Here is a 25,178-nt window from a genome sequence, read left to right as displayed (position 1 = left end):
AGAAAATCGATTTACAGCCCATCAGTCATAATCACAAAACAACCTGGGGAACTCTTCCCTAGATCCCTACAAGGGTACAGAACCTGCCAAAGGAATTTGCTCTGTAGATTGGTGAAACCACCTTTGCAAAAATTATAACTGAGGAAATTATGACAGTGAAAGAGATCAGACCTAATCGACTCCATCTTGATTCTAACCTTTGGGCTGTCCTTGTTCATTCCTGGGTGTAGGTCAAAATAAACTTGGGAAGGAATTCAGTTTACGGTTTGACTGTGAAACAAAACTGATAGCAGTCCTTTCTCGGAAAGACCCCCTTCTTGCCTGGGGACCTGTCTGCCTTTGCAGGACTAACAAATTAGCTACAAGATTAGATATGATGGTTTAGGAGTCATACAGCTTCTGGCTCCAAGAGTCTGAACCTCCCCAAATTGCTCCTGGGGATAACATCACTATTGTAAAACCTAAGATCAGTGATTGAGATATTTCGCAGACTCTGCACTCAATGGATCAGCTGACACCACCCAGACCCATAATCTGGCTTAACCAATTCTGCCATCCCACCCAGGAACAGAAGACAGCAAGAAAACCTCACTTTGACCCCCATGATTCCATCTCCAACCTGACCAATCAGCACTCCCCACTTCCGAAGCCCTTACCTGGCAAATTATCTTTAAAAACCAATCCCCGAATGCTGGGGGAGAGGGATTTGAGTAACAATAAAACTCCAGTCTTCCACACAGCCAGCTGTGTGTAAATTACTCTTTCTCCACTGCAATTCCTGTCTTGATACATTGGCTCTGTCTAGGCAGAGGGCAAGGTGAACCTGCTAGGCGGTTACGAATTTGGAGGCTTGTCCGGGATTGCTCTTGTGGCTACCTGCCTGTGGTTTGGTAGCACCCCTCTGGCAATGGATCCAGAGGCCAGCCCAAGTGGCTGCCTAGTTCTTTCGGACTGGCGGCTGACTCTGACACCATCTCTACCGACGGGGCACTGCCAACCCAATGTGCATGAATTTAATCGCAATGGATAAACAATCCTGGGGAGATGTCCAATAACTGTAGCCCTATCACAGACTACCTGTCTGTAGCCCCATTATGGGGTGTCTGGTTCAGTGAGTATCCTAGGCACTGCCACAGTTCCTTCCTTCTCCCAAATGGTTCTGTAGCCCCATGGTGTGGTATGTGTCTGCAGCTCCACCACAGAGTGTCTGTCTTGGTTCGGCTCCTTCGGGGTCTCAGTTGGCTCTCCCTAATTAGTAGGAAGAGTCTTAGTTAGGGAGACTTCTCCTCAATCCAGAAGATTTAGAGGAGATTTCTCAGACAGAGAATAGGAGGATAGTTTGGAAGGGGTACTCTGGAATTCTTGGTTAGGGATCTTGATTTGGAAGCCCTTCTGTCTGTTTTGTCTTTGTATATGTTTCTGTATATGGTGGCGATCTGTGAAGGAACTGCTGACAGAAGTCAAAAATTATCTTCAGCAGTTAAAAGCCGTTGCGAGCTTGAAATTGGCTCCTCTAGGCACCTTCTGGGAAGAGCAATAGAACCTACTGAATGTTGTAACTCAGTAGACAAGGCTTTTGTCTTTTGACAGGGGCAGCCCCGGTTGAATTCTTGGCTTTGGAAATGATTCCTTTCTGGTTATTTGTGTAACTTTGCCACTTTTTGAGGGTCTTACCCCCACTCCAATGGCTAGCTTCTGATTTCGTGTCTTGAATTTTTCTTTCTCCAAGCTACCCTTGGGAAGATTCTAAATCTTGTAAAAGGAAGCTGCTTACCATCTCTTTAAAACACCTTATGGGTCCATGGTTAAGTTATAACCTTAGCTAAAATGTATTAATTTCACATGGGAAGTTAGCTGTGGCAAAGTTCAAAAGCCAGAAATATTGACTGTCCTGGCTAGAGTCTGACAATAAGAGATTTTTAAAAAAAAATTTTAAAAACAGCTCTATGGTTACAATCAACTTAATTAAAAATGGATATCTAAGCTATATATATTTTAAAAGGCCTTGATTTTTTTTTCTTCTTGGATATTGGTTGTTTTTGAGAAAAAGTTTTTTTCTTCTCAGTCAACTGAATTATTTCTCTACTTTGCCCTCCTGATACCCACATGAGAGAACTTAAGATAATTTCTATAATTTCTAACAGCTTCCATTTTGGAAAAAAAAAAAAAAAACACAAAACCTGTTTTCCTCATGGAACCCCACGAGTTGAAAATGGATAGATTACTCTCAAAATCTAAGGCTCTGTTCAGCTTTACATTATGTTACCTGGCATACTTTTTTTTTTTTTTTTTTTTTCAAGTTTTGGGGGTATCAGAAATTACTCTGCATTATGAGAGAGGTTTTAGTCTTGGTGTGTAATAACTAGGTACAAAATATACTTTAAGGGATGGCTAATAACAGTTATGGAGGGATACTTGGCTCACTGCATGCTTTAATCAAAAAAGCATGCTCTTGGCCACCTGGAAGGCAAGGAGGAAAAATCCCCACCCTCTAATGAGAGATGAGACTCCCATGGGGCATGGTCTAATTACAAAATGGGCTGATTGCCAGGAGGTGGAGGTTGCAATGAGCCAAGGTCACACACTGTATTCTAGCCTGGGTGACAGGGCAAGATTCCATCACGATAAAACAAAAACAAAATAAAATGGGCTGACTGGGTTTGGGTTGCCAGGCAGTTAAATGCATGGTAAAAACATTGCACCATCTTCTCCAACAGCATTTCCCTTTTGAAAATCCAGGATGCGGCCGGGCGCGGTGGCTCAAGCCTGTAATCCCAGCACTTTGGGAGGCCGAGACGGGCGGATCACGAGGTCAGGAGATCGAGACCATCCTGGCTAACATGGTGAAACTCCATCTCTACTAAAAAAAAAATACAAAAAAACTAGCCGAGCGATGTGGCGGGCGCCTGTAGTCCCAGTTACTCGGGAGGCTGACGCAGGAGAATGGCGTAAACCCGGGAGGCAGAGCTTGCAGTGAGCCGAGATGGCGCCACTGTACTCCAGCCTGGGCGACAGGGCGAGACTCCATCTCAAAAAAAAAAAAAAAAAAAAAAAAAGAAAAGAAAACCCAGGATGCAATATAAAAATGGGACCCTTAATTTTGAGAATGTTTTGCTTTCCAGCTGTGCCTGCTTTTTAGGCCCTAGGAACTGCATGCTTTCCTTGCCTTGTTTCTTGAAGGGTTCTGCCCTGAAGCCAGTAATCCAACTTAAGAAACTGGCAAATGAAAAATGTTATAACTACTGGATATTCTGTCTGTGTATGTGTTGTATGTGATGTTTATATAAAAGAGCTCTGATTAACTAGCTTAAAGAAAAATAAGCACTTAAATCAGACATTTTGTCAGAAAAACTAAAACTAATGCCCTTTAGTTCATATAACTTTAGTAATCTTTTGGTAATAAACACTTTTAAAGATTACTGGTAAATAAAAGTATCTTCCAAATTTGGACGTTTCATCTAAATTAGGTCAAATATTAGGTTTGCTAAATGCTCTAAGGTCATAAACTGCTTCTTTAACTTTTGAAAATTGTTCAATATACCTACCTCAGAGCCATTACATTCTAGGTAAGGCCTGGGGACATGTGAAATTAGCCCCCATAAAGAAAGTATTTTATATAAAAGAATCCTGTATGGTAAATTCTTGTCCTAAAGTTAAAAGACTGGTTGTTTAAAGAGAGGGATGGTTAGGACAAGTCAGAAAGTCCAAGTATGTCATAGATGGTCTAAGTCATGAAAGGATTCATGAAAGGGAATTTATGCAAGAAATGTTGTACAATTTAAAGGTTTTTAGGTCTCCTAAATACTTCATAAACTGCCACTATGACTTTACAACCTGCCTACTTTACAGCTAGGTAAAGTGTGGGGACATGTGGAGTTAGCCAAATCCCCTGGCTATGCTGGAAAGTCAGATCTTATCTGCACTTCTGACTGGTGTCTGTTCTAGGCTCCACACCTGGTATGTAATTACAATTGCTTACTAGCCAGGTTTTTCACTGAAAGTAAAAGTTTCTAAGAGTTAACAGCGTAACGTGTATTTGAGACTACTGAAGAAACAGTTCTACATACAAGGTGTGTAAGGAAAGTAGAATGTACTTCTGGTAAAAGATTTTAAGAAGGCATGGGAATATGAATTTCTCGCCTAAGTTTAGAGGATTAAAGGATTGTGTTAAGTGAAGAAGGAAAAATCTAAAGGTTTAAACGAGTTGTGAAAGGTTTATAAAAAATTAATGTGTGTAAACATATTGGCTAAAGGGGTGTTATTCTGTTTTTCCATAAATTGAACACTGGAATAAAAGTGCAACGGAGTTTTCCTAAAACACTGTTCTGCTCTTTAACAAAAAAAATATTGTAAAGGGTTATAAAAGGTTTATAAGAATCTTACCTTATGGTCAAACTAATTAAAACCGAATAGATTTGTAAAATGCTATTAAACTAAATTTAGGCTAGGCATGGTGGCTCATGCCTGTAATCTCAGCACTTTGGGAGGCTGAGGCAGGCAGATCACCTGAGGTCAGGAGTTTGAGACTAGCCTGACCAATACGGTGAAACACCATCTCTACTAAAAATTAGCCAGGTGTGGTGGCAACACCTGTAGTGCCAGCTATTCAGGAGGCTGAGACAAAAGAGTTGCTGGAACCCGGTAGGCGGAGGTTGCAGTGAGCTGAGATTGTGCCACTGCCCTCCAGCCTGGGCAACAGAGCAAGACTCTGTCTCAAAAAAAAAAAAAAAAAAAAAAAAAATCACCTAGCGTTAGCATTTTAAAGATGCACTAATGCAAACATTAAATCTGGTTTTCTCTTTTGAAAAGAATTTTTATGTAACATTAAAAGATAACAAAAGGTTTTTATTTGCCTTTTAAGTAAACTACAAAAAAGGCAGGGGGCAGTGTGGAAAGAAAAGACAAATTCAGTTGGCATCATGCCATCTTCACTGGATCTTATTGTTTGGAAAGCTGAGTCTCCTCTCTACCAGAGTAAAGGTTTTTCCTGTTTTAAAATTTGTGAGTTATCATTTTGGTTAAACAAATGACTTATGGTGACCTGGGATTCTACTTTGTGAATATCCAGTGCTATTTTTTTGAGACAAGGTCTTGCTCTGTTGCCCAGGCTGGAGTGCAGTGGCACAATCTTGGCTCACTGCAACCTCTGCCTCCTGGGTTCAAGTAATTCTCATGCCTCAGCTTCCCAAGTAGTTGGGATTATAGGCGTACACCACCACACCCAGCTAATTTTTGTATTTTTTGGTACAGACAGGGTTTTACCATGTTGGCCAGCCTGGACTCCAACTCCTGGCCTCAAGTGAACTGCCCACCTCGACCTCCCAAAGTGCTGGGATTGTAGGTATGAGCCACTGTGCCCTTCTGATATCCAGTGTTTTCAACAAAGGAAACACTGTCAAATATAAAATGGTATTTAATTCTCTTTGGGTTATATTCATATAAATATGTTATTAGTATGTGTTATAAAACTGTATGAGATTCCTATAATTCTGATATGCCTCACTGTATGTTATCAATAATATTACAATTGTTACATTAATTATTGTGTGCCACAGAGGTAACAAATTTCCTTGTCAATTGTGTCTTTGATTGTGGCTGCCCTAAAATGTTTTTTCATCCACAGACAATTGTCTTGTTTTGATCCTCTTTAGAAAACGGTTTTATAATTAGCTATAAAACTTCGACAGGTGCTCTTGAATGCAAGTTTCTAATAATGCTGGAGATTGTGACATCAGAATAAAAAAAACTTTCAGGACTCTCAGGGATAGCTAAAATATTCATGAATATCAAGCAGAACAGGAGTTAACTAAATGGACCGAACAGAAAACTGAAGTAATCTTTTTCTTCACTTTTTTTGCTTAAAAAGTTGATCCTTTTTGTTTTTTCAGAGCCAAGCATGGTGGCTCACGCCTGTAATCCCGTACTTTGGGAGGCTGAGGCGGGCAGATCACTTGAGGCCAGGAGTTTGAGACCAGCCTGGCCAACATGGCAAAAACCCCATCTCTACTAAAGGTACAAAAATTAGCCAGGCATTGTAGTGCAGGACTGTAATTCCAGCTCTTAGGGAGGCAGGAGAATTTCTTGAACCCAGGGGGCTGAGGTTGTAGTGAGCCGAGATTGTGGCACTGCACTCCAGCCTGGGCAACACAGTGAGACTCTGTCTCAAAAGTTTCTCCAGAATTTGGAAACTATTTGTATTTTTAACTTATGGCGATATAGTCACTTACAGTGCAATAAGAAAGTTTTCTTTTCTAACAGGACACAATTGGAGAAACTGGTTATTTTACCAAGGCTTTGACTGGAATGGCGTGCTTTCCTTTAAGGAATCAAACTTGACTTGTAGAGCCAATGAAAGCCCCTTGGGAAAACTGACCTTACAGGGTTTCTGACCTGTGGTAAGTAAAGAATGTCACTTTCTGATAGGCCCAGGAGCCCCAAGTTATCTTGGGACCTCAAGAGGAGAGGAATTTACCCAACTCATAGCTATCTGAGGGTATAAACCCATGGATGGGCTTGGCTTTAAAAAAGTCTTAACTGAGGTTCCTTATGGAACTGACTTCCATCAAAGCCAATTAAAAGGCCTATGTGAGAAATAATTATTCTCGCTGTGTTCTATGGAAGAAATCAGGCCAAGTATAATAACTAAAGTTTATTTTGCAAACAAATCAGTCCTATCATGATTTGTTGCTAATAAAAATAAGGACTGGGAGAGAAAAATTGTGTTTCAAAAACTATAGTATGCCTGTTATTGTTTTTGAGTTTTTATTTTATTTTATTTCCTTTGCAATTTAGATTTTGGTGAGCCACAATGCCCCAAGCTAATGTTTTCAAATCTTTACTTTTAAAACTGGAATTTGCACTCCTTACCCTAGAACTCAGTATTTATAGTACACTGTCCGCTTAAATGCTGTACTAAAACCATAGATGAGAATACTAACACTTTTGTCATGAAGCCTTGGAATCTCAGCCTGGCCTGTGTGAGTACACTCAAGACAGATGCAAAGCAGTTCCACTTCTCTCACTTTGGGATCAACACCTTCCCCCACTACTCCCGGTTAGGAGAAAGAAGCCAGAGTGACTGACGGCCCTTTCCCAACTTCATAGCCCACACCTTAAGAATAAGGTGCTGTTAAACCCAAAGGGAAGGATTGAAACCACCTTTGTAAAAACTGTAACTGAGGAAATTATGACAGTGAAAGAGATCAGACTTGACCGACTCCATCTTGCTTCTAACATCTGAGCTGTCCTTGCTCACTCCTGGACGTAGGCTGGAACTAACCTTGGCAAGGAATTCAGTTTATGGTTTGACTCTGAAACAAAATTGATAATAGCCCTTTCCCCAAAAGACCCCCTTCTTGTCTGGGGACCAGTCTGCCTTTGCAGGACTAACAAATTAGCTACAAGATTAGAAATGATGGTTTAGGGGTCATACAGCTTCTGGATCCAAGAGTCTGAACCTCACCAAATTGCTCCTGGGGATAACATTACTAAGATCAGTGGTTGAGATATTTTCCAGACTCTGCTATCAATGGATCAGCTGACACCACCCAGTCCCATAATCTGACTCAATCCCATCTTCAGCCTGACCAATCAGCACTCCCCACTTCCCAAGCCCCTACTCGCCAAATTATCTTTAAAAACTCTGATCCCCAAATGTGGATAAACTGAGTAGTAATAGAACTCCAGTCTCCAGCTCTGCGTGAATTACTCTTTCTCCACTGCAATTCCCATCTTGATAAATCAGCTCTGTCTAGGCAGAGGGCAAGGTGAACCCGCTGGGCAGATACATTGGTATCAACCTCCCGAAAAGCCATTACTAAGACAGATTCTGAATTAAGGGTATATGAAGCTGTCCTCACATGATTAACAAGAATTCTGGGCAGAAAGATAGTTATAATTAAGTGTTAATGAAGCTGAACTTAGACCTACTTCCTTGTAACCGAAAGTCATGTAGCAGTAGACACTGAAAATTTGCATCCCTATTTTCCTATAGATAAAATTTCTGACCTTAGAATCACAAAGCTTTTAAGAATTGCTTAGGATGTTTTTCAGATGTCAAATTCCAGCAAAACAGCTAATGCTAACTGGTTTGAAGCTCCCCAGAGAGGAATAGAATCAGCATGAGAATACAGCTTCTTCTTCAACCTGTCCCATGACTTCACCCTGCACTCTAACCAATGAATGATCTCTACACTTTGGCCTACTTCAAAACCTTTAAACACCCTAACGCCCCAAATCCCTTAGGGAGTCAGAGTTGAGGTTTCCTCATGTCTTGTCATTTAGTGGCCCTACAAATAAACCTCTTTTTCTACTGCAACCCAGTTTCTGTGCATATTGACTTGCTGTGGACATGAGGCAATAAATCTATGCATGCATAAGCTTCTGTATAACGCTGCAAAGAACGCTGCAAAGTGGAGAAAAGTTTTGGTGGATGCAGAATGCATGGCTCACAATGGAACAATTACATGGCTATACATGATCCAGACAAACGTGGTTATTCCTGAGCAAACAGCCAGGCTGGTGGACTAGATAAAAGGCTTTCCTGAGAACGAGGACTACCCAGCTCCCTCTATAAATGCCAAGTGGAATATCCCAGACAAAGCAACTGATGTGCATGCCTTACAGGACTGGCTTTAAAATGACTGGGACACTTGTTCAGCAAATATGCCTGCCTCCCAGGTCTTTTAAGAATTGCTTAAGATGTTTTTCTCAGGAAATTGATAAGTGCTGTGCTTAAGGGTGTCCTTTAGGGTGGAACCCCTCACATAACCTTACTGCTGCAAAACCACAAAATTGAGGAAGCCAGATCAGGTTGCTTCCTTAGCTTCATTAGGTCTTACAGACACAAATAAAAACATTAATTAACAAAAGAATGGCAAAAGGCAGGGAGGAGAGTCAAAAGACTCCTTCCAGGAAAATTTTTAAGGGATCATTAACAAGGTAAGTAAAAAATCATTGATGGGGTGATACAAAAAAGGAAAAGAAGGTGGAGAGTCACAGGACTCCTCTCAGCAGGGTGGTTATTAAGAAATGGTATGAATAAAACGAAATTAATGAGACTAAAACAAAGATTTTAATACAACATTACTGAAAAATAAGGTAGGTCTAAGGGAGCCCCTCTTGGTCCCTCAATTTGTCCCACGTTGGAGAAATTTAAAGTCAGAAGGCAAAGATTACAATGAGAAATCTGATCTGAAATTGCCTAGGGAGATTAATCAAGGCAAAATTGATAAAGCACAAGGGTCCCTTTGCTTACCCTCTGGCTAGGGACTCAGAGCCTCTGCACACAAGTGGGTAAAACCTTCGGGGGTGGTGAAGATAAATCCCTGAAACTCCTTGATATAAGAAGTCCTATGATCCACTGGCGAAGAAAGACCCGACTAGGGCTACCAGATTGGGAGAATATGAAAAGGTAAGCGTTGACAGGATTATATAAACTGGAATGGCAATAAACAGGCTTTAAGTTAAAAAGTTGTATCTCCTTTACTTGAATGTTTTATGGAAACGCATGTTATGTCTGGTGGGGAAACACTTCCCCTACCTAGTATTATAAAACCAAAACCTGTTCATGAAGTCCTAATAGAGGCTAAAGTTAGGAAAGTAAAGTTGATGGAATTAGGGTACAAGCTTGGAGAACTGGTATATCTGAGTGGCATACTAGATTAACAACTATAATTTTTTCTTTCTTTCCAATATCACTTCAATTCCCACTGCCCCCACCCCTCATCCCCATCTGATACAGGGGTCACAGGACCAGGGCTGCAACTACAGTTGCACTAAGCAGGGATGACTCCTAAGCAAGTAACTGCAACTGTTTTTAAAACCTATGTCAGAATTCCTAAGGAGCTAATGGGGGTATGGTTGTTTTTTCACACATTTTGGCAAAATAGAGGCTAAGAGGAAAACTCCCACACATCTCCTGTCAGAAGCATGTTAGAGTCTGCATAAGCAGGAGAAACTGAGTCAGTTATTCCTACATTCTCACAAGGACATTCACCAGTTTTGTACCCAAATCCAGCAATCTTATTCTAACACTGTTTTTTCAGCACCTATACTCATTTCCTCCAATGCTCCTTGAACCAGTTTTCCAATCCAGCTGGTTCCCTCACAAATGAGTTAAATGAATGCTTGCTATATGCTCACTTTTTAGGAATTAAAAATTTTAAAACACATGGAAAATAATGTAATCATATTTTGTTCAGGGTAGCGATGTGCCTAGGTAAAACTGAACATTTCATAGTTTGCTTTACTACTAGTGGTCACATGATATAGTTCCAGCCAACTAGAGGTAAGCAGAAACCCGCTAGGGTTTTCTTGAAAACTGTTACCTCCTCTTCCATCCTTCCTTCTTGAGAGACCTGATGGCTGGAGCTGCAGCGGTCATTTTGTGACCATAAGGGTAAAGTCTGTAATCATTACTCACCCTTGGACTGCTGCTTATCTTCAGACTTTTTAAATGAAAGAAAACCCTTATTTTGTATAGGTTTCTATTATTGCAGGCAAATTCATTACCTAATAGAGACGTATCAATTTTCATTAACCTACCTATTATAACAAAGTAACAATTTCATTTTCTTAATTAAAAAAAATCAGGGTCAAGAATGAAACATACTGTGAATTAAATATGCTGATTCTTCTCAAGCTTGGCATTTGGTTGGTGGGGACCCATGCAGGTCCAACATGTGTATCAAGAAGTGTTATTTCTGTTTGGGCCCATCTACCCTGGCCATGGCATGATGTTCATCTGCAACAATTGCAAGGTATTCGGATTTTGTAAATCTAAATCTCATAAAAACTTTAAAAAGCACAATCCTTGCAAAGTTAGATGGACCAAAGCATTCCAGAAAGCAGGTGGCAAAGAGCTTACAGTAGATAATTCATTTGAATATGAAAAACATAGAAATGAAACCATCAAATACCAGTGAAAGCTATGGAATAAAACTATTGAAGCAATGAAGAGAGTTGAAGAGATCAAACAGAAACGCCAAGCTAAATTTATAATGAACAGATTGAAGAAAAACAAAGAGCTACAGAAAGTTCAGGATATCAAAGTCAAGCAAAACATACATCTTATCCGAGACCCTCTTGCAGGCAAAGGGAAGCAGTTGGAAGAGAAAACAGTACAGCAGTTACAAGAGGACGCGGACATCGAAGATGCTTCTTAAAAATCTCTGTAACCATTTCTTTTATGTACATTTGAAAATGCCCTTTGGATATTTGGAACTGCTAAATTATTTATTTTTTACATAAAGTCACTTAAATGAGAAGTGATTAAAATATATCTTTCCTACACTGCCATCTACAAAACATCAGATATTACGGATGTTAGCTTGCATCTCAGTGCTAAATCTTCACTGATACATATGTAAATCATGAAAATTCTACTTATAACTATAGAAGTAAATTGTGGACATAAATGGTTATGCCAATTGGATAATGGCACTAGGCAGCATTTGTATAATAACTAATGAAAAAAATCATGGCTAGCGATATATAAAATAAAATATTATTTGCAGCCAAATATTCCCTTTATTCATCCTATGGAAAGGCAGATACAACAAGGAACTAACAGTTTGTATGACAATGTCAAATATTATTTTGATTTTAGTATTTCCTGTTTTGGTTTATTTGCATCTTAGAAGAGCATAATGGCATTGTTTGATGAAGCTTAATTATGCTGGACTGTTTTGACCTGGTTTAACCATTCTGATAGGTAGTTGTGGATGCTGGGAATTAGAACTGAATAATCTTTGGCTGGAATGGCAACACATGCTGCAATTTCCACTTTGGAGAATACCTCAGTTCTAACTTGTTATTCCTGGTAGAACAAACTTTATTTTTCTAGCCTAGCAATGATCTAGAAGCAGAGGAATCCCAGTGCCTTTTAAAAGTTATTATGTAGTTTTCCTTTTAAAAGCCCCTGTTTTTGGAAAGTAGAATTTACGGGTACAACATCTGTTCATTATTTGCACATAAAATAATACCATTTAAAAAGTTAAAAAAAAAAAAGTGCTGATTCAAGAACGGATAAAGATTCCAGAAGACTGGTAGGTAGGTAATTTCAATCAAAACATGCCATAATCACAAATTACTTTCATACTTTCAGAAGCGAATTTATTCCTACAGCTCTTATTCATCAAGTAATGTAAATTACTAATTCTGTCAGCACTAAGACCGAACAAAACCGGAATCTTTCTAAAAAAGGTGTTTTTTTGTAGTTGTTGTTTCGTGTTTTTTTTTTTTTTTGTCTTTAAGAGACAAGATCTTGCTCTGTTACGCAGGCTGAAGTACAGTGGTACAATCATGGCTCACCATAGACTTGGAACTACTGGACTCAAGCAATCCTACTGCCTCAGCCTCCTAAGTAGCTAGGACTACAAGCACCATCCACCAGCCTGGCTAAATTCAGTTTATTTAAGCCAAAAAAACTTCCTTATGTTGTTTTCATATGAAAAACTGATTTTTGGCCAGGTGCAGTGGCTCATGCCTGTAATCCTACCACTCTGGGAGGCCAAGGCAGGCAGATCCCTTGAGGTCAGAGGTTCAAGATCAGCCTGGCCAACATGGTGAAACCCTGTCTCTACCAAAAAATACAAAAATTAGCTGGGCATGGTGGCGCACACCTGAACTCCCAGCTAACCAAGAGGCTGAGGTGGGAGAATCACTTGAACCCAAAAGGCAGAGGTTGCAGTGAGCCGAGATCATGCCACTGCACTCCAGCCTGGGCGACAGAGTGAGATCCTGTCTCAAAAAACAAAAAACAAACAACAACAACAACAACAAAAATAACACAACAACAAAAAACTGATTTTAAAAAAAGTTTTTAAATTAATTACCGTATGGATATCCCCCCTACAATTTTGTTCTTGAAACTCAAGACTGCTAACCTATGATTACATCAATTTCATAAAAAGCCAACACAGAACAAGATGTGGTCCTTGATTTAATTACAATCCTACAATACTGGCTGGGAAATGGACAAGAAAAAGGAAGCTACAGACAATCACTTCTGACCCCAGCATAAGCAATACCAGTATCCCTTATTTCGACATTCTGGTATAACCCCAAAATGTTAGCCCTAAGAAGAGACTGAACAAACCACTCTTTCTTAAGAAGATGATCTTCACAACCACGGTGAGTAAAAAATATTCCGGGAAGTGCAAAAAGGCCACCAACCTTCTTCCTAGTAAAATCAAAACAGAAACTCCATGTCACTACCCAGTATAACATCTATGAATTCTTTCCTTCATGAACAAATCAATTGTTCAAGAATTCATGAAACCTACCTGGGCAACATAAGGAAACCCTATATCTTAAAAAAAAAAAAAAGCCCAGCATGGTGGCACATGCCTACAGTCCCAGCTACTCAGGAGGCTGATGTAGGAGGATCACTTGAGCCTGGAAGGGCGAGGCTGCAGAGAGCTGAGATTACACCACTGCACTCCAGCCGGGTGACAGAACCAAATCCTATCTCACACACGCACAGATGAAACCAGGTACCAGGCTCTTCTAACTGAAAGGGTAGTAAAACAGTACCTGGTCAACTTGAACCCTCTGAAGTCAGTACCGCAATAGGCCACTTCTACTTTAATTACTTTTTTTTTTTTCATTCTTACCTTACTCCATAAATACAGAAGTAAAACTGGGAAAAGGTCAATTACTAGCTGTTCTTAAACACCCTCTCTTTTTCTCACAAATTAAAAATGGACTGGGTGGTAGCTTGCCTGAGTTTCATGGGTGTACTGTAACTTTAACGTTTTAAGACTGAGTAGTCCTTCCCAAGACTCTGCTTGAAGTCCTCCAGGCTGGTACTGTTTAGGGCACTGGCTAGGCCTCTGGGTGGCTACTCACTGCCATCAAGTAATGCCTGAAGCTAAGCATCAACTGATGGGCAGCTGTGGTCAGCAAACTCCACACCTTAAAAGTTCATGGAGACCCCAAACAAGTAGCTGTGTCATTTACTTCCAATTACTTCTTTTATCTGTTAACCAACCAGGCTTCACTGACTGTTAGCACCCAGTTTCTTGCTATGGACTTCAGTGACCCCAGCATAGCACTAGCTCCAGATACTTCACATTGCCATCTCCTCTATTTTCTCATTTCTCTAAGATGTATGGAACACTTGCAACTCACCCACAACTACTGAGGCACCCCTTGGCCCTCAGAGTCATCCTCAGGATTCTTTTACATCCAAGATTCCAAGCTCTGAAATAACTCAGATTACAACCTCCAGAATTCTCCAATACTTAACTTCCCTGTGTGCACGACCCTCTGGGTTTCAGAGAGCACAGGGTCGAAGGTCTTGTCCCTCCCTTAATCCTCGTGGCTCATTCCGCCCTTTCTGCTTTCATCTGTTTCCCTGTCCTAGCTTGAACAAGGCTGACCTCTTCAAAAATATTTCCTGGGCCCGTATGCCTTGCTCTATTGTACTTCAGAACCCCTTACCTCCAATCCTTGTGTACTGGCATCACAAACCTCTTGAGTCGGGGAAAACATTACCTACTTGAGAGTTTCTGGCTCAAGTGACACTGTAAGTTCATACTATCTAACCTTCCTTGGCCTTTACTTCATCCCAGTCCTTTTTATGTTTTCAGTCTGCAGCAGTTCCACTGCACCTAACACATCCTACTGTTTCGGAGCTCTTGCGCTCCCTCTCTGGGGATGAACTAGCACTGAGACTGTACTGTACGTCACTGGAGCCTTCAACTGCCCTCTTCAAGTATTAGAAACATATGGGCTAGGCATGGTGGCTCATGCCTGTAATCCTAGCACTTTGGGATCCTGAGGTGGGAGGATCATTTGAGCCCGGGAATTCAAGATTAGCCAGGGCAGCATAGTGAGATGCCATCTCTACCAAAAACACAAAAATACACCATGGGCATGGTGGCACATGCCTGTAGTCCCAGCTGCTCAGGAGGCTAAGAGGATTGCTTGAGCCTGGGAGGCAGAGGTTTCAGTGAGCTGAGATCACACCACTGCACTCCAGCCTGGAGACCCTGTCTCAAAAAGGCAGTCTAAAGCTCAGGTCAAAAAAATAAACAAACAAACAAACAAATAAATAAAAACAAAGCTCAGGTCCCCTGACACGTTTTGTTCAGCATATATAACTGTTTTTTCGAATATGTAGTTTAAAAATATTTTACTCATATAATTCGATGTGTATGATTTTAAAAATGTAAATTAGTGGCCACTTAAAGAAATACAATGTTTTACATAATTAAATCCGGACTCGTGCTTCTCTTAGATAATAAGAACACTGGACATCACTGAGCCCCACTGTGTAACTGACTAATGCGACACACATGGGAATCTGCCCTCTCCAACAGGGCCATGTGCCTTCGTTCACCACAGTCCCTCCTCCCGACCATCTCACTTCCCTACACAGGTTCCCTGCCTGGTTCCCAGGAAGCACTCTGAGTTTGTGGCTCTTTGATCTAAAAGAAGGGTTCTTTTTTTTCTCTTGAGACGGAGTTTTGCTCTTGTTGCCCAGGCTGGTGTACAATGGCACGATCTTGGCTCACCACAACCTCCACCTCCCTGATTCAAGCAATTCTCCTGCCTCAGCCTCCTAAGTAGCTGGGATTACAGGCATGCATCACCCCACCCGGCTAATTTTGTAATTTTAGTAGAGACGGGGTTTCTCCATGTTGGTCGGGCTGGTCTTGAACTCCCAACCCCAGGTGAGATCAGACCACCTCAGCCTCCCAGAGTGCTGGGATTACAGGCGTGAGCCACTGCGCCCGGCCTAAAAGAAGAATTCTAACTCGTCTCACTCCTCAACCTCATCCTTTCCACCACTGCTTCACAGGGAGGGTCCCACCTGTTTCTTCACTTTAATCTCTATTTGCGAATGAGGCAACAGCTAGCTAGTACCTCCCTTTCGTCTCTGAAATTCAATCCTCACACTCCTTTGCTTCCAAGATGTCTTCCAGCACTGACTTCAGTCCCCTCTCTCTGGGCCCCCTATGGAAACTGCCCTCTTATAAGGCCTTCTTCTCACTCTTAGACATTGCCTCTCTAGCCCCTGTATTAATGCCAAATTGCACAAAAGTTGCTCAACCCTTATTCTCAATTTCTGTACTCATACTATTGAAAACCAGCAACAGACCACACTGAGCAGCCCCAGCCCAGAGTTTGTGTAAACACTGAGACATTTGTGGAAATGTAAATCTTTCATGTCCTCCTAACTCTTCCATGACTCTTCACTGACTACCTGCAGGGTAAAATCCATGTTCTGCAGCAGGCCCCAAGCACTTTGATGTGTGACGCAACTGCCCTCTTTCATGCCCCTGTGATTGCGCACAGCTTCTTCCCTCTGCCAGGAGCTCCCTGCTCCCTAGGAAACCAGCTGGCAGAGCAACCCTTCCATTTCTGTGTTACAGAAACACCTTGCACACACTGCAGTTGTTATATGTATCACACTTTACTGTATCTTCCCCATGTCTGTCTCCTCTAAGAGGCAACGGGATCCTTGAGGTCAAAGGGTAACCGTCAGTACACTTCCTGGCACCAGAGTTTTCCTTAAATGTTGACGAGCTGGTAGCCCCAACCAGTCAACAGGTCAAACAACTTAACCATCCCTCCTGCCACCTGGCTTAACACCGACCCCTAAATCCCTACATCCACACAGCTGCGCTGTCCCTGTGAAAACCTTGCCACCCCTGCCCCCCTTATGCCCAAGGCTAACTTGCAACAGTGTTCCTTCCACTCTTGGTCTTCTGTTTCAGGAAGATTCCATGCTTCTCAAAATCCTCACTGATTCTCTATTAAATAAGGTCCAAAGACCTTAGCCTGACATTTTGGTACCTCAGCCTTCATCTTTCACAGGAGCACCTGGACACCTTTTACCATGACACTCCATGTTTTCTGGGCCTTTGCTCCACAACCACCTCTGGAAGGTCAGGTACCTGGGAATATTTGGCTCTTCAAAGGCCAGCTGAAGTACTGCTTCCTACAACAAATCTTCCCTTTAACAAAAGTGGCCACTGGTACAGAGTCAGTGCCTGTTTTTCAACCTGCATGGGCACTATCACTGTCAACTAGCAGTTTCCATTTCACCCCTCTGCAGTCAATGGAGGCCCACCTAACTAAGCTCTACATTGTCCTCTACTCTATCATTTGCAAAAGGCAGTGAATTAACATTTTAAAGGCAAAACACAAGTAAACCACATGGTGGGACACAAGACACTTCACCTCATCTTATTTTGAGCAGAGACACTATAATTGAAAAACTCTTCTTTACTCTAAATCTTCCTTCCTCTAAATCTGCTGCTCTTCCACAGCCTAACTTAAAATATTACAGACATTGAATCAAATTTGCTTTCCTGTTCTTAGTTTTTAAAATCAAGATAATGGTTTTCTCTTCCTTCAAGAAAGTAAAACAAACTCCAAAACAAATTCAGAACAAAAACGCCCTGATTGTGGCATTCAACCCTTACCCATGAGTCTCAAGGGGAGAAAAAAAAAATTTCTTACAAGTGGGAGGGTTGACTTATGAGTAATACATATCACAAAGATCAACAAGCAGGAGCACATACTAGCAAGAAACTGTAAGACACACCTTTCCCAAACAGCTTGGCTGAACTGTGTGGCAAGGACAGCCAAGAAAACTGGCATGGGAAGGTCTGGCAGGACCAGCAGGGCTCTTTTGTAGAGCAAAGGAGTCATTCTCCATGCTTGCAATGAGTCTTGAGCAAAAGCAGAACCCAGAGCAGGCAGAACGCACAGCAAAGGCAGAGACTACTACAGTGGAGGTTTAAGCTGAAAGGTGCTAAACCAGAACACTGGAAAAATAAAGTGGGGTTGGATTAATCGTTCTGTAAGTCAGAGGAGGAGTTTAGGCTGAATGAGACAGGTGACAGGAGGCTCTAGTAGGTTCCAGGGCAGGAGAATGACTTTTTGCAGGAGGATTACTCTAATACAAGTTGAACCAGGGAGGGAGGGAGCAATGAATCAATAAAGGCAATGGAGCAAGGGAGGGGACATACAGTAATGAAAGTCTTAACTGCAGCAAACGCAATAGAAAGGAAAGGAACGAATGCACGTAAGAGATTTTCAGAAGAAAAAGCAGGACTTAATCATGTCAAGCGTTTAAGCCCTGAGAAGTGCAGAAGATTGGATACCTGGGGAGAATGGACAAAGGGGAATGCGCCTTAGACCAGCTGTCTGCAATCCAACTGACTAAAAAAGTTAAGCCCAGGAAAGCAAACTTGGTTCTACATCTACAATGTTGGCTTTTCGTTTTGTTTTGTTTTTTTGAGACAGAGTCTCGCGCTGTCGCCCAGACTGGAGTGCAGTGGCACAATCTCGGCTCACCACAACCTCTGCCTTCCGGGTTCAAGCGATTCTCCTGCCTCAGCCTCCCGAGTAGCTGGGATTACAGGCGCGTGCCACCATGCCAGGCTAATTTTTTGTATTTTTAGTAGAGACGCCACTGCACTCCAGTGTTGATGACAGAGTGAGACCCTGTCTCAAACAGAAAAAAATAGGTAGACATACATCCTTTCTTTCTGACATTCTCCAAGCATTTTATCACTATTAATGGTTTTTTTCCGAATCTCAAGAGAACACGGTTTTTACCGTGTTACCCAGGACGGTCTCCATCTCCTGATCCGCCCGCCTCGGCCTCCCAAAGTGCTAGGATTACAGGCGTAAACTACTGCTCCCTGCCTAAAATGTTTTAAGTTAAGCTGTGAAGAACTATACAGCTGAATGCCCTGTCTCCTCTAAACATGTTTAAAGCAAACACTCACGATTTTTTGTTAAATCTAAGAACATCAGGAGATATGACTACTCAGATTCAAGGACACTGACATTTGTCAAGTAGGATGCAAAAAGAGGGCCCCTCCTGCCCACCCCGCAGACAGGGCTCATCGTATGAAAGGCAAGTATCGAGAACGAAAGCTCTGGAAACAAACTCCCTAGGTCTGAATCCTGCTGCCCTACTTAGGAGATGGAAAAACCTAGAAAAACTTGGTTACCTAGGAGGAGGAACATACTGTGTTGCTTTTTGGTTTGCAAAGGGAGGGAAGCAGATAGAGGTGCTGAAGAGGTCTGAAATGCTGATTTAGGCAGAAGGTGAGTCACCACTTTGAGTTTCAGTTTCCCCAGCTGTTAATTAAAAAAAAAAAAAAAAAAAAAAAAGACAGCGGGGTGGTGGTGAGGAGGATAAAATCTACCTTATTAGAAGCCATTAAGGGCTGCAAATTCCTTCTGAAGTAACCTCTGATGTTCTATAAGCGTTATGTAAATGTTAGCTGTACGTAATATCGATACAAGGAATAATGCTATTTTTTAACATATTAAATATCAGGCGGGGCGCGGTGGCTCCCGCGTGTAGTCCCAGCACTTTGGGCGACCGAGGTGGGAAGATGACTTGAGTCCAGGAGTTCGAGACCTGCCCAGGCAACCTAGTGAAATCTCGTCACTACAAAACAAACAAACAAACAAACAACAACAACAACAACAAAATGAGTTGGGCGTGGTGCTGCGCTCCTGCGGCCCTAGCTCCTCGGGAGGCTGCGGTAGGATCACTTGAGCCAGGAAAGTCGAGGCTGCAGTGAACTGAGATCGCGCCACACTGCACTCCAGTGTGGGTGACAGAGTGAGACCCTGTCTCAAATAGAAAAAAATAGGTAAATAAACATACATCCTTTCTTTCTGACATTCTCCGAGCGTTTTATTACTATTAATGTTTTTTTGCCGATTCTCAAGAGGAACTGAGATCCCAAAAAGGCTCAGAACTGCAGTAGTGGAGGCCTGGGGATGGGGGATAAAGGCTTAGGTGGTGGATAACGAGGCTGCGGGCCCAGCACCAGGCCTTGCGTACCATCCTGGTGGCCGGGGAACAGATAACAGGCGACATGCGCAGCGCGCCCGGTCCGTGCCACAAGCTATGCCCGCGCTTCAAGCACATCCCCACTTTCATCCATGCGACAGCCCTCTGAGGTAGGTACTTTCGTCAGCGCCACTTTACAAATGGGGAAACTGAGGCTCCGGGGATCAAGCGGCTATCCAAGGTCACATGGCTCGCGAGCCGAGAAGGCAGGTTCGCGGACTCCCGAGACTGCGTCCCCAACCCCGGCGCATCGCGGCTGAAGACGGGGGCGGGGAGGAGCGGGCGCTCGGAGACCCAGACCGATCCAGGCCGCGGGCGCGCGGGGGCGGCGGCCAGACTCACCTTGGCGCTGTGCACCGCCTCCTGCGCCCCGCAGAGCTGCAGCCAGATGCGCGCGGGCAGCGGCTCCTCAGCCCCTAGCGCGCCGAGCACGGCCAGGTTTACGCGGAACAGGCCCTCGATACGGCTGCGGCTCTGCTCCAGCAGCTCCGCCTTCTCGGCTGGCGCCGTGAACTCGTCCAGTACCGCCCGGGCCGCCATGGCGGGCGCGGCCTCCCGCGGCGGCGCCGGGGGCCGGCGGCGGCGACGCCCCCTCAGCTTGCTGCTGCTGCTCCCAAGCCAGTCAGGCGGCGTCGGCCCTTCCCGGCCGCCTCGCCCCCGCCCGCACCCCGCCGCCCGCCCTCAGGCCCGGCTATACCATCCCGCCACGACCGCAGCAGCTTGGCAACTGCTGGCAGAGTACCCCTCCGCCCCTTTGCCGCCGCCGCCGCGGGCCGGGCCCCGCCGCCGCGCATGCGCCCCAGTCGAAGCCGTCATTGAGGTTCGCCGCCCCCTAGGGGAAGGGAGGTGGGTGTGGGCGACGGAAGTTGACGTCACCAACAGTCGCCATGTTGGTTGAGAGCAAAGAGATGGTTCTGGAGGCCTGGGCGGACTTCTTTGATGAGGGCAAAGTGCTTTCGGGGGATATGGTGGATGTAAATGTATGGGTTTATAGCTGGGGAAACTTAATTGCCAGGAGGCGAGACTGAGAGTGTCACACAGGGATTGGACTTGACCTTCGACATCTTGACGCTCAAACCAGGATTCTAGCAGTTGAGTTATTCAGTTTCACATTAATCCACAGGCAGATGGGACCTTTCTCTCTCTGTTTCTTCCCTTCCTCCCTACCCTGTTAACCTTCTTAGCTGCCCTTCTCACTCTTTTCTCTTTCCCTCTTTCAGTAAAAATGGTAGCAAGAAGAGAAGAAAATGGGCATACTTACGGAGAATTGAAAAGCAAAAAAATGATTAAGATAAATTCAAGAAGGCCGGGAGTGGTGGCTCACGCCTGTAATCCCAGCACTTTGGGGTGCAGAGGCGGGCGGATCACCCGAGGTCGGGAGTTCAAGACCAGCCTGACCAACATGGAGAAACCCTGTCTCTGCTAAAAAAAAAAAAAAAAAAAAATAGCAAGGCATTATATCCCAGCTACTAGGGAGGCTGAGGCAGGAGAATCACTTGAACCCTGGAGGCAGAGGTTGCGTGTGGTGAGCAAAGATCGCGCCATTGCACTCCAGCCTGGGCGACGAGCGAAATTCTGTCTCAAAAAACAAAGATAAAAATAAATTCAGGAGAGTGATTTCTGTGAAGGAAGAGAGGGGATATGTTATGGGAGTAGCCCCAAAAGTGGGAGTTTGGGGGCTCACTCATGATCTTACCTGGGATTGGGGCAAATAAACCCTAACCCCTCTCCAGGTCTGTTTTCTGATCTGTAAAATAAAAGGCTACGCTCAATTATTTCTAAGGCCTTTTCCAGGTTTTATATTCTCTTGAGTTCATGAAAACAGATTGTGGAAGAGAAAGTGTTGAATTCCTTTCCTTCAGCTAAATATTGTGGCTATAGTAGATAGGGGCTCTGGGAATATTACCTCTCTACGTTTTAATTCTTCATCTATAAAATGTAGATAGCAATAGTACTTCCTATGGTGAATATTAATATAGTACCCAACACTGTAAGTGCTCACTGAACATTATTATTATAGCTAACTTAGCAATATATTTAAGGCTCAATTTTCAGGAAAAATCTTTTTGTGGATTATGCAACCACAGTGAACTTGTGGGCCCAGGAGCCTGTGCCATCTGTGTACATCCCCGCTAGAGGAAAAGGAGGAGGAGCTAAAGATGCCTTAGTTGGAAATACCAAGGGGGAATGGTCTCCGTAGGAGGATTTACCCAAGGTAAAACCTGTGAGAGATCCAGCCTGATGGGGGTTTCCATACGTCTCAAACACCCAGGTGTGGTCTCCCAGTGCCCCACCAAGAGGTGATTCAGCACAGGGAAGAGAACCACTAGGCTCACAGATCAACAGCTTCCTGCTCCCCTGGGCTTTTCCCTTGATATCCACACAACCAGCAGCCTTGCTCCATCAGGTAGATGAACTGGGATTGGCTGAGGCAGGTCAGGTGGCAAGTGTGGCATTGCTGATGTATTGCTTGCAGAACCGCAATCTATCAGTAAGTCATGTTGTCAACACAGCATGTTATTTCCTGCCTTATTGCACTCACCTTAAACGGAATTGCTATTGTTCAGTGATTGGACAGGGCTTTCCCCAGGGCTGGTTCCTGTTTGCTCCCAGTGACTTCCCTGCTTGTGATTTTTAATTGCTTAATTGTAAGAGGTGAAGAGGGAGGCTGCCTTGAAAAACACACCACAGTGCCTTCCTCTCCCCACTTCCCTCCAAAAAAATCCTACCCCAAACCAACAGAAGCAGTGCATACACACACCCTTAAAAAATGCTGGGCCATGAAGCTGTGCTCATAAGTCACTGGGTTAGTGTATAATTGAAGATACATAGTTTTGGGAGGATTTCCCCCAGTTTTAATTTAAGACTTGCCAGGCTAGGTGCGATGGCTCACACCCATAATCCCAGCACTTTGGGAGGCCAAGGAGGGGGTGTATCACTTGAGCCCAGGAGTTCGAGACCAGCCTGGCCAACATGGTGAAACCCTGTCTCTATTCAAAATATAAAAAGTTAACCAGGTGTGGTGGCACATGCTTGTAATCCTAGCTACTCGGGAGGCTGAGGCAGGAGAATTGCTTGGACCCAGGAGGCAGAGGTTGCCGTGAGCCGAGGTAACACCACTGTACTCCAGCCTGGGTGACAGAGCAAGACTCCATCTCAGAAAAAAAAAAAAAAAAAAAAAAAAAAAAAGAGACTTGCCAGTGCATATTTGGTCAGCATTTCCCTTTAGGGAACTCTCAAGGTTTCCTGAGTGTAAGGAACAAGGAGAAAGAGAGAGAGAGAAATCCCCTTTCAAGAACTCCCTTACTTCATGCTGTTTCTCACTCAACCACAACTTCCCTCAGTTAACCAGCCTTGCCTATCTGGCTGGCCTGACCAGCCAGGATAGTTGATGCCAGAGATGAAACCTTATGGATTCTGTATTCTAGATACTTTAGCTTTGTTTTTCCTTAATAATCTCATAACAACCTCATGAGCCCATAAAATGGTGTGGAGAGAATCACTTATTCTTGCTTCTCATTTTCAAGGACAGGAGGAGATTCCTATTCTATTTCCCAGCGGGGCCAAGTGTGGAGGAACATGCCTATTTAGCTTTCATCCCCCTTTTCATCCCCCCTGCTTTCATCTCCCAAAGCAGGAGGAGAATTTCTCTGACTGGTAACTTTCTGAGAAGGTGCGGTGCTGGGTTAGACCATCCTATTCCCTGGTAATGGGCTGTCTGCAGTTGCTGTGTTAGTGACTGGGGGTAAAGTATTTTCACCTCAACCACATCCTCCAGTCTAGCTGTTGTCAGCAATGAAGATGACATTTTGATCTCTACCTGGCTGACATCTGCTTTTCTTCCTTAGTTCTGAACTCAGAAGGGGCAGAAAGAGTGTTTATTGGTCTCCTAAAACTCCAACAGTGGTTGCTATTGTTTTTCTTCCTGTTTCAAAGATGAGGAAACCAGCTGGGGGTGGTGGCAGGTGCCTGTAGTCTCAGTTACTTGGAAGGCTGGGGTGGGAGGATTGTTTAAGCCTGGGAGTTCAGGGTGTGCCTGGGCAACATAGCGATATCCTGTCTCTTACCTGGCCCCCCCCAAAATGTAAATTAAGGGGGAAAAAAGAGGAAACAGAAGAATAGAGAAGTTCTGGAATGTTCCACAGAGCTAGTCAGTGAAGTGGTAGAAATAGCCATTTGAATCCAGGCAAACTGACTGTATCCAAGCAGCTTGGCTTCAAAATGCATTTTAAAACTTTGTTTTCTTTCCTTCTTTCTCCCTAGTCTCAAGACACAACTTTGAGACAAGCTGTATATGTGTTTCCTGTCATGTTGACATACAGCCTCAGAATGGACCATGAACCTCCACTCCCTATCCTTCCCCATTCCATGCTCCCATGCCGTATGCACATTTATTTACCCAAACGCTTGTCAAGCACACACCATGCTCACTTATCTGGTCATGTATTTCCTTAGAAGCTTCAGGGGCTAGATCTTTTGTGTGTGTGTGTGTGATGGAGTCTTGCTCTGTCTCCCAGGCTGGAGTGCAGTGGCGTGATCTTGGCTCATTGCAACCTCTGCCTCCTGGGTTCAAGCAATTCTCCTATCTCAGCCTCCTGAGTAGCTGGGATTACAGGCGCGCACCACCACACCCAGCTAATTTTTGTATTTTTAGTATAGACAGGGTTTCGCCATGTTGGCCAGGCTGGTCTCGAACTCCTGACCTTAAGCGATCTGCCCACCTCAGCCTCTCAAAGTGCTGGGATTACAGGCGTGAGCCATTGCACCCATCCAGGGGCTGGATCTTGACATGGACCTTATACCTCCAGAATTTTCTCCCCAGTCAAGGCTGAAATTTACGCCTGGCTACACTCACTCACGTTTACTCACACTCACGCACTAGAAATTAACTGCAAGACTGGCTGCAGTTCGTTTGCAACCTGGTCAGGCCCAGGATGGCACTGGCCCCTTCACCAAAGGGAACAATAATTCAAGATAAGCTGTTGGAGTGGATCGCACCACTGACCCCTCTTAGCCCCCTTCCTCTCCATTCCAAACCCCTCTCTCTTTAAAAACCCCTGCATTCCCTCCATATATTGAAGGGTGGAAATTTTTGGAAAGACTTTCGCCCACTCCTTCTCTTATTAGCATGGATGATAAAATCTCCTTATCACACTTTGCTCTTGTTATTCTGGCATTTTTGTACCAGTGGCGAGCAGACCCTTTGCTGGTTACATGAGTCTGCTGAGTGGCCTTATGTGCTATGCCATAATGACAGCAGCAGAAAGCTTGGATATGCAGCCAGCCCCTTCTTTCTGCCCTCATGCAAAGGTAAGCAAGAGGAGATCACATGGTCTCATGA

General features: G+C 43.7%; 1 protein-coding gene and 1 pseudogene across 1 annotated transcript in view; one reads left to right on the top strand and one right to left on the bottom strand.

Annotated features, from left to right (window-relative positions):
• Positions 1–20,617, bottom strand: part of N4BP1 (NEDD4 binding protein 1) — a 74,073-nt gene extending 53,456 nt beyond the window's left edge. Inside the window, exon 1 of the mRNA XM_010354875.2 lies at positions 20,180–20,617. Coding sequence (XP_010353177.2) covers positions 20,180–20,377 — 198 coding nt within the window. The 5' untranslated portion in view covers positions 20,378–20,617. The remainder of the gene's footprint in view (positions 1–20,179) is intronic.
• LOC104655447 lies at positions 10,681–11,165 on the top strand (annotated as a pseudogene).
• Positions 20,618–25,178: the final 4,561 nt, after the last annotated feature.

This window comes from Rhinopithecus roxellana, chromosome 20 (genome assembly GCF_007565055.1).
Source record: "Rhinopithecus roxellana isolate Shanxi Qingling chromosome 20, ASM756505v1, whole genome shotgun sequence".
NCBI classification, from domain to species: Eukaryota; Metazoa; Chordata; class Mammalia; order Primates; family Cercopithecidae; genus Rhinopithecus; species Rhinopithecus roxellana.
The sequence above is the reverse complement of the archived record's forward strand: the minus strand, read 5'-3'. Positions and strand labels throughout refer to the sequence as shown.